The sequence below is a fragment of the Manihot esculenta genome, chromosome 5 (genome assembly GCF_001659605.2).
Source record: "Manihot esculenta cultivar AM560-2 chromosome 5, M.esculenta_v8, whole genome shotgun sequence".
NCBI lineage: Eukaryota > Viridiplantae > Streptophyta > Magnoliopsida > Malpighiales > Euphorbiaceae > Manihot > Manihot esculenta.
The window spans coordinates 27661772-27678281 of record NC_035165.2 but is presented as its reverse complement, the minus strand read 5'-3'; the positions used below and the strand labels follow the sequence as shown (position 1 = coordinate 27678281).

The 16510-nt window shown below is 33.6% G+C and overlaps 2 protein-coding genes across 6 annotated transcripts; both read left to right on the top strand.

Moving 5' to 3' along the window:
- Positions 1-2673: 2673 nt before the first annotated feature.
- On the top strand, positions 2674-9262 carry LOC110614965 (protein DA1). Its single transcript, XM_021756657.2, has 11 exons — positions 2674-3431; positions 3828-3918; positions 4979-5141; positions 5366-5486; positions 5620-5703; positions 5987-6106; positions 6221-6433; positions 6941-7003; positions 7115-7233; positions 8441-8499; positions 8726-9262. Exons 1-11 carry the CDS (start codon positions 3285-3287, stop codon positions 9031-9033), a joined length of 1488 nt encoding a protein of 495 aa, XP_021612349.2. The 5' UTR covers positions 2674-3284; the 3' UTR covers positions 9034-9262.
- A 15-nt stretch (positions 9263-9277) lies between these two features.
- Positions 9278-15123, top strand: LOC110614963 (putative pentatricopeptide repeat-containing protein At1g19290). 5 transcript variants are annotated; one of them, XR_002487875.2, is made up of 5 exons: positions 9278-9414; positions 9978-13166; positions 13246-13417; positions 13666-13900; positions 14268-15123. XR_002487875.2 is itself a non-coding variant. In XM_021756656.2 (2 exons), exon 2 carries the CDS (start codon positions 10123-10125, stop codon positions 12982-12984), a length of 2862 nt encoding a protein of 953 aa, XP_021612348.1. In that variant the 5' UTR covers positions 9278-9414; positions 9978-10122; the 3' UTR covers positions 12985-13167. The 5 variants fall into 5 exon arrangements, 1 of the variants encoding a protein (XP_021612348.1); XR_002487874.2 differs by having other exon boundaries at positions 13666-13904; XR_002487876.2 differs by lacking the exon at positions 13666-13900.
- Positions 15124-16510: the final 1387 nt, after the last annotated feature.

Here is a 16510-nt window from a genome sequence, read left to right as displayed (position 1 = left end):
CAAAGAGTCAAAGGTGAGAGGTGTGAATTTTTTCTAAAAATAACCCCCTCAACATGCAATCTCTCATCATTTTTCTCTTTCATATCTTCTTCATTGTCTTTTACCCATTATTGATTCTTCTTTTTCTTTTCTCTCTCTTTTTCATCTTTCTTCTCCCTCATATTTTCTCTATTTTCTTTAGATATTATTGATTTTTCTTTTTTTCTTCTCTTTTTTATCTTTATTCTCCCTCATGTTTTCTCTATTTTCTCTTGACATTGTTAATTTTTCTTTTTTTTTTCCATTTTTCTTCTCCCTAAAATATTATTTGAGAGTTGCAAAATCTTTTCTTAGAGGGTCAATAGAGAAATGAGAGAGTGAACTCTTACAGAAACAGAGAGAGATTTGTTGTAAAAAGGGTAGGAGTTATGGTGAGGAGGCTAATAGTGATTTGGAGATAGAGAAAAAGAAGAAAAAGAAGAAAAAGAATAATCTACAGTAAAGAAGCATCTACAATGAAGAAGCATCTACAATGAAGAAGCATTAGATTGGGTTTGGGTTTCGTGATTTTGAAATAGCAGGACTTTTAGTGAGGGTCAATTTTATCAATTCACATATTCCAAAAGGCTATTTTGAATGGAAGGATTACAAATTTGGACGGAAAAAAAGTGAGGGACTTAAGTGTTGAGTCGCCAAAATAGAGGGATAGAAGTATTAATTACGTTAAACCTCAGAGACTAAAAAGTAATTTTCCTTTTTTGATTTTATTTTAAAGTAGCCGACATAATGGGACAATCATCGGATGGCTAAGGGAGGGTTTGGAGTTAATTTGTAGCTTAAATTCAAATGGTTAAAAATTTTAAAATTTGTTAATTTAAAATTCAATTTTAAAAAATATTTTACGTATATTTTTTAAACATTCGAAACCAAAAGAAGAATTGTTAATAAACAATATTTTATAGTTAAAATAATTTTATGATAAAAAAATCATTTTATATACTTTAAAGTTTTTTTTTTAAAGTGACTTTTAAAAATTTTATTAAAATTTCTATATATAATTTGTTTGATATATTTTATTTTTAAATTAAAATTAAATAATAAAAAATATTTTATTAAAAAATATTTCTATAATATGTTTTATATATAAATTAGTTTTCATAAATAAACAAAACTCTTAATATTCCGATTGATTTTAATTTAACTTCAATTAGGCAAAATCCAATTTCAATTAACCCATTAGTTAGATCTTCCTAACTCTGTTCCAATTATATTCGATGAAAATGATAATTATTTCCACTTTTTAAATTGCTAATTTCAAGTTTGATGATAGCTCAGCACTAGCATTCTAAGTTATAGTCCACAATACAAACTGATCTATTAGCACGCAATCTAGTCTACAGTCGAGCAAGTCGAGTTAATCAAGATTTGAACTCATCAAAGAGATATTCAACTTATCTAACGTAATGAGTAGTAGACGAACATATCAAGTTATACTGTGACTCTATCAAAACGAATACAGAAATAAAATTAAATGATTGTCCGATGATGGTGAAATAATGATTACGTGTCACTAGAGAATAAGAGAGAAAAAAATAAAAAAAAGGTGTGAATCATTCTAAATTAAATTCACTCGTTCACATTAAAACTCTATTTTTTTAGATTTAATAAATATTTAATTAAATATTTATATTTACGTATTTATATAAATTAAAATTAAAAATTAAAAATGAACATGATTGAATTTGTTTTATACAAACTGAGCATGCCATTTTTTTTCTAAATATATATTTATAATTTTGTACTATTTCATATTAATCCATTAAATATATTAATTAAAATTATAATTCATTAAACACTTAATTTTATAAAATTATAATAATTAAATATAAATTAATCCTAACATTAATTATTTATAAAAATATAAAATTTAAAAAAAAGTGTTAATATATTTCTTAAAATCAAATAACCAATCAATGATTTTTCCAGTACAGAGAATCCAAATAATAATTTTCCTTAATTATTATTTGCATGCTTAGAACAAAGCTCCCATGAGACGCGCGCCTCAACTACCACAATTCTAATAATATACAATATAAAACAACGAATTAAATAATAAGGAAAACAGCAGAAACCAGAAAAAACCACATTCCTTGCTCTACAGAGAAGAGAGAACCTTCTTTGGGGTCTTCTCCTATAGAATTGCAGAGGGGACCCCACATGCCTACCCACCAAATTGGGTTTTGATGATGATCCTTCGTCAAACCCTTTTTGGTTTCTGACAATAATCTCTTGATAATCTTAATTCTCATACTTTTATACGTTTATTTGTCCAAATTTGACTTTGAAATTTGCGTACAATTCAAGAACTCCCTCTCCCTCGCTGCCTACATTCTTATCGTATTTACTTTCTGTTCCTTCTTGTTTCTCTCTTACGCGTTTCTTCTCTCTATTCTCTATTCTCTATTCTCTATTCTTTCGTTGTACATAAAGAATTTTCTGATTCCGTGTTAGATTCTTCTATTGCCCACATAAAAATATGCAAAAAGATTAATGCCTGTTAGCAAAAGATTTTACCTTTTCTTTGTTTGACTCTAAATTTTGTGGCTTTTCGAGCTGATTGGGATCTAATCTCATCTGGGTCTCTTCTGTTTCTGCCATTTTTGCAAGTTTGTTCTTGATTTCTTATAGGTGCGTTGCTCCATAGTTTTGGTTATTTACCCTTTTTCTCTCTTAAGATTCTAATATAAAAAATGTTATTTTTCGTGAATTTGATTGGCATGTCGAGCTCGAACTTATTCTCTTTCTATTTCTGTTAGATTGACTTGAGCTGATGGCAAGTTTTGATAGCTTACCAATAACTTGTTGAAGATTTTTACTAGCTATAGTTTCTCTGGTTTCCAATGATTGCTTAGAGAAATGTAGTAGAGTTGTAAGAGTTGGTTATCCTACAACTGGAATTAATATTTGCATGTGGCATATAAAACGCCCAGTTATGGGATTGCAGGGACACTTGGATGCTTAGGACCTTGTCTTACTATTGTTTATTTGTGAATTGCCTTCAACTGCATTCAGTTTTTTGTTTTAGGGTTGACTTGACCATTTCTTTAATATGAAATTCTCCTCAATTCTATCAGCTACCAAGTAAATTGAGTTTTTAACTTTCATTTTGGATTGGCAACTGCTTGTAAATCCATGCTTTAATTTGTTTATTCAGTTTTTATGAACACCCTACTTATCATTCTCACATGAGATAAAAACAATAAGTATTTAGCAGCCTTTGTACTTTGGTTAGAATCATTGTATGAATGGTTTATCTTTCAGGAAAAATTTCATCCACCATGAGCAGATGGCTTAGCAAAATTTTTAAAGGCTTCAGCCATAATGCTTCAGATCGCCATTACCACGGAAATTATGGAGAGGATCCTAATTATTATGCTCCGTCCACTTCAGGGGTACATACCAATGCCACTTCTTTGCCATCGAATGTGTCATATTTCCATTTCTGTAGTTGGGTTAGATAGTATGTTTCGAGTTTGCATTGCATCCAGTCTATGTTTTTGGTTAAATCAATGCCACTTCTTTGCCTTGAGATCTGTAATATTTCCATTTGTGTATTTGAGTTAGATTGTGAGTAGGAATATGCATTGCATCGAGTAATAAAGTCATGTGCATTTTAGAAGTTAGCTAAAGTTTAGGAGGGCCTCAAGTAGTACTTCCTTCATACCAAAATATTATAACTTTGACTTTTTGGGTACTACCATGACTCCATGAGCATCTTAATAACTGTGGTTGAAATTTTGCTTGAAGTTAACCCTCGTTCCTAATTTGATCTCGGATAATGACTGCAGGCTGTGTGGTCAGAGCGGGAGAATGAAGATATTGATCGTGCTATTGCATTGTCCCTTTCAGAAGAACGTCAGAATGGAAAATTTGTTACTGGTAAGTAATATGGCTGTTAGATGATACTCTAATGCACATTTTAGTAATATACGTTGCTGCTTTGAATTGTGCTTGAATCATTTCATCATTTTGGATACTCTAGGTATTGTTTATTGCTTGCTGCTTGGAGTTGTGCTTAAATGGTTTCATTTTCTTGTATGCAACTCTTTTCTTGTACAGACCTTGACATGATATTTCTAGGTTTCTTGTCAGTATCAAAGAATAGCGTGAACTACTGATGCCAAGTGATGATACTGTAATGCTTTGATTTTATCAGTACTATCACTACTACGTTCATTTATTATGGTACTTTTTCTTGATTGAGACTGATAAACTTTAGGGAAATTCCTCGTAGAAAGGTGCATAATATAAGAAGATCTCGCTTTTTCATACAGTTGCTTACATAGGCTTGACCTTGAAAGCTCCACATAATGGCACTGTGCTTCAGTGGTTAGACACTGTTTCCACTTCCAAAATGAAGACCTATTGCATGTCCTTGAATTAATTTTTGGAATTTGACATCAAGATGCTGTTCGTTTGGTTTCTTTCAAGAGAACTTATTGTTCTTATTAAGTTTCTAATTCATAGCTGAATAGAGCTGAATGGAAGATCCAAATACCCATCCCACTTAATTTGTTGTCCAGGCTTAGTTGTTATTGTTGTTTTTCGTAGTTTCATACCGCATCTCTAATGTTGTGTGGTTTGCTACGAAATAGGAGAGCTTCAATTCAATTACTGATGTCAATCTTTTCTGATTTAAAATAAACTAATTATTGTAATGTCTCAATAAAATTCTTTTACCATTATGGATTGTTGTATGCTTAATTTTTCATCTTGTCTCATCTGCATTTCCTTGATGTTCATCTCTTAGCTTCTTTTCTGCAAATTTATACTGGTCCCTTGATATGTCAAACAATCAATCTATCTCTTTATTGGTGTATCTGTATGATTTCTAATCAATTATTTTCGTGTAAAATTGGTTGAGCCTTTTTCTCTTTTATGAAATCATTATATATTTATCTCATGATTTAATCTATGGTGTTTCTCAATACCTTAATAGATAATGAGACTCAGCTGGAAGAAGATGAACAACTTGCTAGAGCTATACAAGAGAGCTTGAATGTTGAATCTCCTCCTCAGTATGGATATGGATATGGAAATGGCAATGCATACCAAGGCAATTTATATCAACCTGTCCCAGTCCAGTTTCCAATGGGATATAGGTATCTCAATTGTATTGTTTATTAAATTTTTCTTTAGTTTGTTGTCAAGGTCTCCCGCAATTTATTTGTTAAAAAATTAAATCAAGTTTGATTGTTCATTAGCATTGCTAATTGAACATCATCCTCTGTTTTTTTTTTATGCTACCACTCTATCTCTGAGTAACTATGTTACTGTATTAGTAATTTCAAGAAAGATGACCCAAGAATGCCTGCTTTTTTACTAGGATTTGTGCTGGTTGCAATACAGAGATTGGTCATGGAAGATTTCTAAATTGCCTCAATGCATTCTGGCATCCAGAATGTTTCCGGTGCCATGCCTGCAACCTACCAATTTCTGATTATGAGGTGCAAACTATACTTCTGATTAGCCACCAGTGAAATTTTATGGTTGATTTCAGCCAATCCTATTATGTTTCACTAGATTTTTTTTTTCAGTGAAGTGAAGCTTCTAACTTTACATATACTCTTTCTCCTGTAGTTCTCTATGTCTGGGAATTATCGTTATCATAAATCTTGCTACAAGGAGCGGTACCATCCGAAATGTGATGTTTGCAAGTACTTTGTGAGTATCTCTTCAATAACTAGAAAATCCTATAGTGATTCTGATATCAGACAATGTATTTGTCTCTGATTATTGACCAAGGATAAAAATGAGAGTTATAACCTTGGACCATTGATTACTTTACTCTGATTACTAAAAATTCAGTGAAATTGACATGCAAAATGTATGTTAGTAATTTTTTCTGGTATAAACTAATTGCCTAGCTAATGGAATAGATCTGAAGTATGTGTTAATGCTATTCTTCAAGTTTTATTTTTTAATTGATTTTATATCTTTTTGACAGATTCCAACAAACCCTGCTGGTCTTATTGAATATAGGGCACATCCTTTTTGGGTCCAAAAATACTGCCCATCTCATGAACACGACGGTACTCCTCGGTGCTGCAGCTGTGAGCGAATGGAGGTTAGTTGAATGAATTACTTATGCAAGCACAAAAAATCTCAAGCTTTCCAGGGAAAATCTCATTCACCTGGTTTTCTTACAAAATGTCGGGATATATCTTCTGAACTTGTTCAGCCACGAGACACAGGATATGTTGCGCTTAGTGATGGTCGGAAGCTCTGCCTAGAGTGTCTGGACTCAGCAATCATGGACACCAATCAATGTCAGCCCATTTACCTTGATATACGTGAATTTTATGAAAGTTTGAATATGAGAGTGGAGCAGCATGTCCCACTACTCTTGGTTGAGAGACAAGCGCTGAATGAAGCCCGGGAAGGGGAAAAGAATGTAAGTGTAAATGCGTAAAAACAGGTCTTGTATTGCCTATGATAAAACAATTTTCCAGTGATCAAAATTGGCTTATTAAACATTGATCTAAAACATGTGGCCATTTACATCAGATACACTTAATTTCCACCCTCTCTTTTTTTTGAAAAATAAAAAAATATGTGAATTTTGATTTTTTTTTAATTAATTACAACCTAAAATTGAAGATTTTCGAAGTTATCACTATTCTTGGTTATCTATCTTCTCCAATATTTTACAAAATGAAATGATATATGTTCTTCTAGTCAAGCAATATCAGTGGCGCAATTATTATTTTTCTTTTTCAGAAAATGAAAACAGCATTATGCTTCAAGTCTTGATCTCAGAGAGTTATCATGTCCAACATTATTGAACATATGGAAAAAAAGGGATGTCCTTGTCCGTATGTTCAATTAAAATCTAGCAATTGCATTTGTTTTTCTCTAGAAGCCTTTTGTAGTTGGGTTTTGAAACTTCTTTCTCGGACAGGGCCATTATCATATGCCAGAAACCAGAGGACTTTGTCTTTCAGAGGAACAAACAGTCAGCAGGGTAAGAGATTTTTGAAATCTTCCTTTTGTTTATTGTGGTGGATTGGTTGATATTGATCTGACATTTGTACATTGACCGGAAATTCACATTACAATCGCCATAAATGACCAGATACTCAGGCGGCCCAGGTTTGGTGCAAGAAACTGGGCTATGGATATGGTAACAGAGCCCTACAAATTGACACGTCGGTGTGAGGTGACAGCAATTCTCGTTCTGTTTGGCCTCCCAAGGTATATCTTTGTCTTTTGCTATTAAACTTTTACCAGTGTGTATCATCAAGAAGTAGATAACTAAAATAAAAATATATATTATTATTAGCCCCCCATCATCTTGGAGTAATTACAAATTGAACTGGTTATTCCACGCCAGAATTTGACATGGAATGACAAACCAATAGTAAAATGACATGTAAACAATTTATAGCTTTTTTTTTTAAATAAAACAAAAGCTGGCTAGTTATAATTTAATGGGAACTATGAAGTTTTTTCATTCGACCACTTGTATATGTGCGTCTATATTTATAAGCTTGCCATTCCATGTCATTTAGATTAGGGAGATTTACAATTTAGTTCTTGGGTATTGTCATTATTAATAAGTTAGTCTCTACATTTTTAAAAACTTATTAAAACGTCCTTATTTTTTCTCCCCGTCAACAAAATAGTCATTCTGTCTATTTCTGCCGTTAAAAATATAGCAAAAGATCAAATTATCCCTTCTTTTTCTTCTTTTTTATGGAGGAGGAGAAAGAGGGACAATTTCGTTGACGGAAACAAATGATAAGAATATTTTAATAGATATAAGAAAAGATAAGGACATTTTAATAGATATGAGAAAAGATAAGGACGTTTTAATAGATTTTTGAAAATATAGGAACTGACTTATTAATACTAGTAATATTCAAAGACTAAATAAGAGTTTTATTTGAGGGTAAGATTAGATTTTAAAGATTTTTTCTCTCATCTTTTATCTATTTTTAACAGAAAAGAGGACAGAAGGACTATTTTGTTGACGGAAAGAAAAGATAAGGACGTTTTAATAGGTTTCTAAAAATGCAGAGACTGACTTGTTAATAATGGTAATATCCAGGGACTAAATTATAAATCTCCCTTTAGATTATTCTATTAGAAGCACTATAATATAATATAATTTCTATCTTCATGTGTGCAAATTAGGCATTAGGAGCCAATTAAAGATTTCTGCCCTTTGGAATTAAATTATGTGAAGTTTAAATTTCTCTTCCAACGATACCCTTGAAGAAATTGCATACTTTTTGCAGTTCTTGGAGTTTCTCTTGTACCGAAGTTTGAGACAACTTAATATGTCTCCTTCATGAACTCTATGTATCCTGTGCTGCTTTAATACGTTGCGGATCTGAATGTTTATAGTATTGCATATGTAATTACCAGTTTTGATATTTGATGTGTGGGTTTCATGCAGGTTGCTTACCGGGTCAATCCTGGCTCATGAGATGATGCATGCATGGATGCGACTTAAAGGTGAATTTTCTTCTTCTGCGATGTATAAAATCAGTTTGTTTCTCTTTCTTAAAGTTCACAACATAATTTCAAATAGTGGCATCTGTTTTATTACGATGATGGTGATCCTTTCCAGCAATAGCAATTTGCATGAAGTTAATTGACAGAAAGACCCAATAATTTCTTTGCAATGGGTGCATTTGGTGTCTTTTTCTAGATATGCTGAGATATTCTTTGTTTCTGCAAGGTTTCCAACATCTCAGTCAAGATGTTGAAGAGGGCATTTGTCAGGTTCTTGCATATATGTGGTTAGAGACACAGCTCCAAACTGGTTCAGGCAGCAATGTTGCTTCATCCTCTGCTTTGCGAGCGTCAAAACAGGGTGTAAGATCTCCATTTGAGAGGAAGCTGGGGGAATTTTTTAAGCATCAGATTGAGTCGGACACTTCTCCAGTATATGGAGATGGATTCAGAATCGGCCATCGAGCAGTGCAAAAATACGGCCTTCAAAGTACACTCGATCATATTCGAATGACAGGGCGATTTCCATATTGAAGTCCTGAATCTTGAAGTCTTACCATGTTTTTCTTTAACATAGTTAAAAAGCTTTGGTCTTTTCCTTATATGATCCCAAGGCCTAAGCACACTGCACATAGGAATTGTTTTCTAGAGAGTAGTTTTTAGCAGTCCTGATTTGTTCTTGGTCTCATGGGTATGATGCCATTGAATAGTTTTTTTGGGTTAATTTATTAATCTAATGAGAAATATTCATTCTTTGATTTCAGTGTTGCTGTCTTGCTCAATACTGATACAGAAGCTCCTTTCATTAGCTCTGAGTATAGGTGCCAATGCGTTGGGATTGTTAATTAGAAACTGGGTTGATGTCTCTTCCTTCAGACCAATCCTTGCTGAAAAGATTCTACATTGTTAAAGAACGTATGAATTCTTTTGTTAAACAAGTCCCCTTTAGGCCCGTTTGCACCGTGAACCGGACCGGTTAAGAATCAGAACTGAAACTTTGTATCAAGAGGCTCGCCTCTTCCTATTAGGGACGCAAACGGAAAAAATATCCTTGAAAATTACACTATTTAAATTTAAAAACTATTTGAATTTAAACTCGATTTATATTAATAATAAACTTGATTTATATTAATAATAAATAATATTAAAATATATGTATAAAATTACTTTTTTAATTTATTTTTTTATGGTGTATTCTATCGTTTTTTTAGATTATTAATATTTTTTCATGTATTTATTTTTCATTCTTTATTCTTCATTGCTATATTTGTATTTTTAATATTAATATAATAATACAATATAAAATAAATGAATAAAATAAATGAATTAATAAAATTTCCGTACAATTTATTTACGAGTTAACGTATATAATAATATGATTAGTTTATTTATGAATTATTTAATGAATTAATATATAAATTAAGTAATTACTTTATTTAATTATTTTTACAAAATTAATTTTATTTTTTTTATTGTAGATTTACATCACACGACATGTAGTTCTATTGCCATGTTGCCTGGGCAGAGCCTTTGGTAATGGTACTGCTTAAGTTCAAAGCCTGGAGCTAAGTGGATGCCTAAAGTGGCCAGATGTTATGATGGTCGGCCGTCAAATCTCCTCTAATGCTCAGGTGCTTTCCAATCCCATATTCCTCTCGCCTCCACTCTCACCTCCGCCCGCAAAAATCCCTACACTGGAAGCCCCGCCACGAATCCAAGCTTACCCGCCCCGAACTCCTCGACCGTATCTCCCGCCTTCTCATCCTTGGCCGCCACCATGCCCTCAAAAACCTTAATTTCGATTTTTCCGATAATCTTCTCGATTCTGTTCTCCTCAAACTCAAACTGCATCCTACTTCCTGCTTGAATTTCTTCAAATTGGCCTCGAAGCAACCCAATTTTAGACCGAGTGTAAAGTCCTACTGTAAGCTTGTTCACATTCTGTCTCGTGTTCGAATGTACAATGAGACCAGATCCTATTTAAATGAATTGATTGGTCTTTGCAAGAATAACTACTCTTCGTTTATTGTTTGGGATGAGCTTGTTAGAGCGTATAAGGAGTTTGCTTTTTCGCCTACTGTTTTTGATATGTTATTGAAAGCATATGCTGAAAAGGGAATGACAAAATATGCACTCCATGTGTTTGATAATATGGGAAAGTGCGGTTTCGTACCGAGCTTGCGATCTTGTAATAGTTTGTTGAGTAGTTTGGTTCGAAAAGGTCAAAGTTACACCGCAGTGCTTGTTTATGACCAAGTGGACAGGTTAGGGATCGTGCCTGATGTTTTTACTTGTTCTATTATGGTTAACGCATATTGCAAGGAGGGGAGGGTCGGTAGAGCTATGGAGTTTGTTAAGGAAATGGAGAATTTAGGTTATGAATTGAATGTGGTGACTTATAATAGCTTGATTGATGGGTGTGTTAGTCTGGGAGATATGGAACAAGCCAAAAAGGTTTTGATTTTGATGGGTGAAAGAGGGATTCTGAGAAACAAGGTCACGTTTACCTTATTGATTAAAGGTTATTGTAGACAACGGAAGTTTGAGGAAGCGGAGAAGGTGCTTCGGGAGATGGAGAAAGAGGAAGGTGTGGTCTTGGATGAATATGCTTATGGTGTGTTGATAGATGGATACTGTCGAGTTAGCAAAATGGATGATGCTATTAGGGTACGAGATGAGCTGTTAAATGTAGGATTGAAGATGAATTTATTTATTTGCAACTCATTGATCAATGGTTATTGTAAAAATGGTCGAGTTTGTGAAGCAGAGAGGTTGTTAACAGCTATGGGGAACTGGGACTTAAAACCAGATTCTTATAGTTATAGTACCCTTGTGGATGGATACTGTAGAGAAGGTCTTACAAGTAAGGCTTTTAATGTTTGCAATTTAATGCTTCAGGTTGGAATTGAACCTAATGTTGTTACTTATAATACTCTCATCAAGGGCTTATGCCGTGTGAGTGCCTTTGAGGATGCTTTGAACCTTTGGCATTTGATGCTAAAGCGAGGTGTGTCTCTTAATGAGGTCAGCTATTGTACTTTGCTTGATGGACTCTTCAAAATGGGAGATTTTCCAAGGGCTTTGTCCCTGTGGAATGATATCCTAGCAAGGGGTTTTGGAAGAAGTACATATGCTTTCAATACTGTGATTAATGGTTTGTGTAAGATGAAGAAAATGGCTGAAGCAGAGGAGATTTTTAGTAGGATGAAGGACTTGGGTTGTAAAGCTGATGCAATAACGTATAGAACTCTGAGTGATGGGTACTGTAGACTTGGAAAAGTTGAAGAAGCTTTTAAAGTTAAAGAGATAATGGAAAAAGAAGCGATTTCTCTTTCCATTGAATTGTATAATTCTCTTATTTATGGACTTTTTAAGTCCAGGAAAACAAGTGAAGTTATGGTCCTTCTTTCTGAGATGTGCATTAAGGGATTATCTCCTAATGTTGTCACTTATGGAACCCTCATTGCTGGGTGGTGTGATGAAGACAGGTTGGATAAGGCTTTTAGTGCATATTTTGATATGATTGAAAAGGGGTTTGCTCCTAATGTAATTATTTGCAGCAAAATTGTCAGTAGCCTCTATCGACTTGGAAGAATAGATGAAGCAAATATGTTATTGCAGAAGATGGTGGATTTTGATGTTTTTCTAGACCATGGAAGTTTTGACAGGTTCCAGAAGGCAGATGGTAGATATGTGGACAGTCAGAAAATTGCAGATACTCTTGATGAAAGTGCTAAAAGTTTTTCTCTACCCAACAGGGTGGTGTACAACATAGCTCTTGCAGGGCTTTGCAAGTCTGGGAAAATTGATGACGCAAGAAATCTTTTCTCAGGCTTGTTGCTGAGAGGCTTCAATCCAGACAATTTCACATACTGCACTCTGATTCATGGCCTTTCAGCATCTGGTAATGTGAATGAAGCTTTCTTCTTAAGGGATGAGATGATGAAAAGGGGTCTTGTTCCAAACATAGTTACGTACAATGCTCTAATGAATGGCCTGTGTAAATCAGGTAATCTGGATCGAGCATGGAGGCTTTTCAATAAACTTCACTCCAAGGGATTAAATGCAAATGTTATCACTTATAATATACTGATTGATGCATATTGTAAAAATGGTAACACTAGAGAAGCCTTGGATTTGAGAAACAAGATGTTAAAAGAAGGGATTTCTCCTTCCATAGTTACGTGTTCTGCCTTGATTTATGGTTTTTGCAAGCAAGGAGATGTGGAAAAATCTATTAAGCTTTTAGATGAGATGACAGAGGTCTTTGTGGATCAAAATCTGGCAACGTTTCTCAAGTTAGTTGAGGGTTATATTAAACAAGGAGATGTAAAGAAGATATCCAAGCTTCACAATATGATGCAAGTGACTTATCACTCTGCCAGTGTTATTTCTCATAAACAAATGGAGTTAGACGTGTTCTCAAATGCTAAAAAAATACTGGACCTGGATTCATGTATTATGTCTCAAGCTGTGAGTTGTTGAATGCTCGGCGAACTAGGAATTTGTTACAAATTTTGTTCAGTTTATAACCACTGTGCCTTATCCCAAACAAGTTGGGGTCAGCTACATAGATTCTTTGTTGCCATATGGCTTTGTTAGACACTATCTCTATTGAGTTTGCTCTTAAGTTATTTTGATTACAGCCATCTCCTTGAGAAGGCCAGGTAAAATGCATGATTTTTACATGTACGTTTGACTCTTGTTTACATAAATATATTGTTGAATTTAGCCCTAATGTTGCAGGATAATCAGTCTGTTTCATCTTGGCTTTTAGTGCTACAATTCTCTCATCTCTGCATGTACTGGTGTGATTGCTTTGGAGGGCTTACTGACTTACAACTGTGCGGCGATCCCAAACAACGTGTTGGCTATATGGATTCTTTGTTGTACAGTTGTCTCGTCTCTGCATGTACAGGTGTGATTGCCTTGGAGGGCTTACTGACTTATACTTAACATATTTGGAAGTGAAAGACTGATGATTGAGTTCAAATTGTGGGATTGTCAAATTGATTAACTTTTGTATAAGAAATTGTTTAGTGTCTTATAAGTGTAGCATTCACCCAGTTCCATTATACCCTTTTCTTATTTGCATTAATTTCACATGCTCTTGAAAGTCTGACAACCTCCATAGGGTATTGATCAAAATATTGTCCATTTTCCCAGGTTAAGAAGACATATTATGGATGGCAGTAGGTTGAATGTGAAAAGGCCAATCCATAGCATAGTGTTTCTTGTGGAAATAGCTCACCATGCCCGATTTGTAATTGAAGGCTAAAGGCAGGAGACAGATTTTCTCTTCTGGACCCAACTGTTTTTGAAGGCTGCCTTTTAAAACGAGAATTGGAGCATGGCAGAAGTTAAATTTTTTTGTCGAAGTCCAATCACTATGCATTTCTGTGTAGGTTGGTTGGGAAATTAGACTCTTCCAGAAATTGTTTCTTAATGGGTTTCACATCCTTTTGCCATCAGCCTGTACTGAGAGGAATGCATCCTTCTTATAGTTTTGAAAAGGACATGAAAAGTCATTTTTTGACTTTTAACGTGTGGAAATTAGGTTATTATACTGTATGCGCATTCATGCTTGTAGGATATTATGTTAAAAATAAAGTTTGATTGCTGCTTTCTGATTTGTTCAATTAGTTAATGGGGAAAGGATGGAATTCGGATTAGAAAATTGACTTCAGGAATTATTTGGACGTGTTTATAAATGGTTAGTATTTTTTTTTCTGTCTTCACCTTAATGTCAATATTGAATCTTGTTGCAGGAGCTTGTTTGGCACTACAATAAATTCACCTACAGCATATCACCATATACTCGATCAACATGATGCCAATATTTGGGACTTGGACTGCTTTTTTAAGGTCCACGCCTGGAGATAAAAGATGTTGCTTCACCACCATCCACATGATATCCTGGAAAGCCAGCCCATATCCCTAGGATATGCATTGAAATATTATACTTGCCCGCTGGCCAGGTACCTCTTCCCAGAAATCTTAATTCTAATTTTTTAAAATTATTTTTTTTAATTCTTTTATGAAAAAGTTAAAGAGAAACTATATATCAAGCATGAAAATGTTGACACAAATGTATTGTTGAGTGTTACTTTCAAAAATTTTGGTGCTTCAAGATTTTCTTACTAAATTTTGAACTTGAAGAATCGCTTGTTGAATGGAGAACATTGCCACTTGTGTGAAATATTAATGCATTTATCACCGGATTATTATGCATTCTGCACGTTAAGTCCCTGAGATGATAAATGTGATGGACAGAAGCTAGAAAGGCTAACCTATTGAGCATGATAGCTGATGCACAATGGCTGTCATGAGGTATTGTAATTTGTTTTTTTATTAAGCCAAAAAAATATGTCGTAGTTTATTTCATTCGCTGAATTAAGTAGTTAATCATCTGATGAACCCAATAATAAATTGGAAAGATAAGACGTTGATAAGAAATGTGAACTTGATGTGCACATAGTTATCTAGTTTTTGTTTTTGAGTTTGAAGGTACACGGAAGCTATAACTCCATTGTTTGGAATTTTTGAAGATTCCATTGTTTGTCATCAAGACTCGGTCATGATGGTTGTTATCATTATATTTTAAATACATCATGTAGTTTATACTTGTTACGATGTGGCCCTGGATGATGTCTTAAATAGTTCAGTTAATGGTTAAAGTCATAATTGAAAAAACTATTATAGGCTGACTTCCATAGAATAAGCACTTAGATTATATGTTGTCGGTTTCAGCATTGGCCCCACAAGAAAGAGAGAGAATTGACTGAGTAACATGTCTAATTTAATAGGAAAGTAAGTGGGAAGGCTAATGAGATGTAGGCTTATGAGAAAGTATACCAAAGAGTATACCAAAGATCTCCCTCATTCAGGCACTGTGGGCTAGGGGTGAGCATTCGGTCGGTTCGGTTCAAAACCGAACCGAACCGAATAAACCGAAAACCGAAATTTTAGATTTTATGAAAACCGAACCGAAATTTTAGATTTTATGAAAATCGAACCGAACCGATTTTGGTCAGAAACCGAACCGAACCGAACCGGTCTGATTCGGTTCGATTCGGTTCGGTTTGATCGGTTTCGAATTTTAATATTTTTTTAATTTTTTACACTTTATTTTTAGTATTTTAAAATTTAATTAAAATATTTTAATTTTAATATAATTTAATTTCTCTATATTATTGAAAAAACATATTATTATTCCTAATCGGTTCGGTTCGGTTTTTTCGGTTTTTTTCTGATCAAAACCGAACCGAACCGAAATAACTGAAATTTCTAAAATTTAAAACCGAACCGAACCGAACCGAAATGTATAAAAAACCGAACCAAATTTTCAAATCGGTTCGGTTCGGTCGGTTTTTTCGGTTCGAACCGGATTCTGCTCACCCCTACTGTGGGCATAGTTGCTCAGTCGCTGTCGATTGAGATGTACTTCATAGTGACTTCCAAGGAAGCACAAACAGTAGATTCTTAATGAAAGTTGGAAAAATAGATGTCTGTATACTTCCTCCGTTACTGTGGAAATAAGAATTACCTTTTGTTTTTCCCCTCTTGAGAAATGAAAATTAGGTCAGAAAACATTAGATTTAGAGTTTGATCATTTAGAAAACAAATTAAGCTAAGTTGAATTTTAAAGAATTTATAAATAATTTAGTTAATTTACGACCTATAATAAAAAAAGCAAGTTGATGCTTTTTTTTTTTTTTCTCTTTTGTAATTGTTATTTCAAAGCTTAGAGAATTTATGTGCATTTATATATTATATGATGAAGCAAGACATGGATATTTATTACTGCTGACATTTTGAAGCAAAATTTTCCCTTAAAATTGACATAAATTGAAAACGACTTCATAAATCATTTATGCAGCTGCCATCAACTGTACTAACTAGAAAGCAGAAAGGCGTGTATTTATTTTCTATTTTTACAAATATCTCATGTTTATTTTACTATATACCAAAAAATTAATTTTTCATACTTTATAATTATTTCTCTCAATAT

Excerpts from the sequence above, each read along its gene's own strand:
- LOC110614963 (XM_021756656.2), top strand. The coding sequence starts at position 10,123 with ATGCTCAGGTGCTTTCCAATCCCATATTCCTCTCGCCTCCACTCTCAC.
- LOC110614965 (XM_021756657.2), top strand. The coding sequence starts at position 3,285 with ATGGTTTATCTTTCAGGAAAAATTTCATCCACCATGAGCAGATGGCTT. Across the intron at positions 7,004-7,114 it reads AGGAACAAACAGTCAGCAGG|ATACTCAGGCGGCCCAGGTT; the intron begins GTAAGAGATTTT and ends ATAAATGACCAG. Across the intron at positions 7,234-8,440 it reads GTTCTGTTTGGCCTCCCAAG|GTTGCTTACCGGGTCAATCC; the intron begins GTATATCTTTGT and ends GGTTTCATGCAG.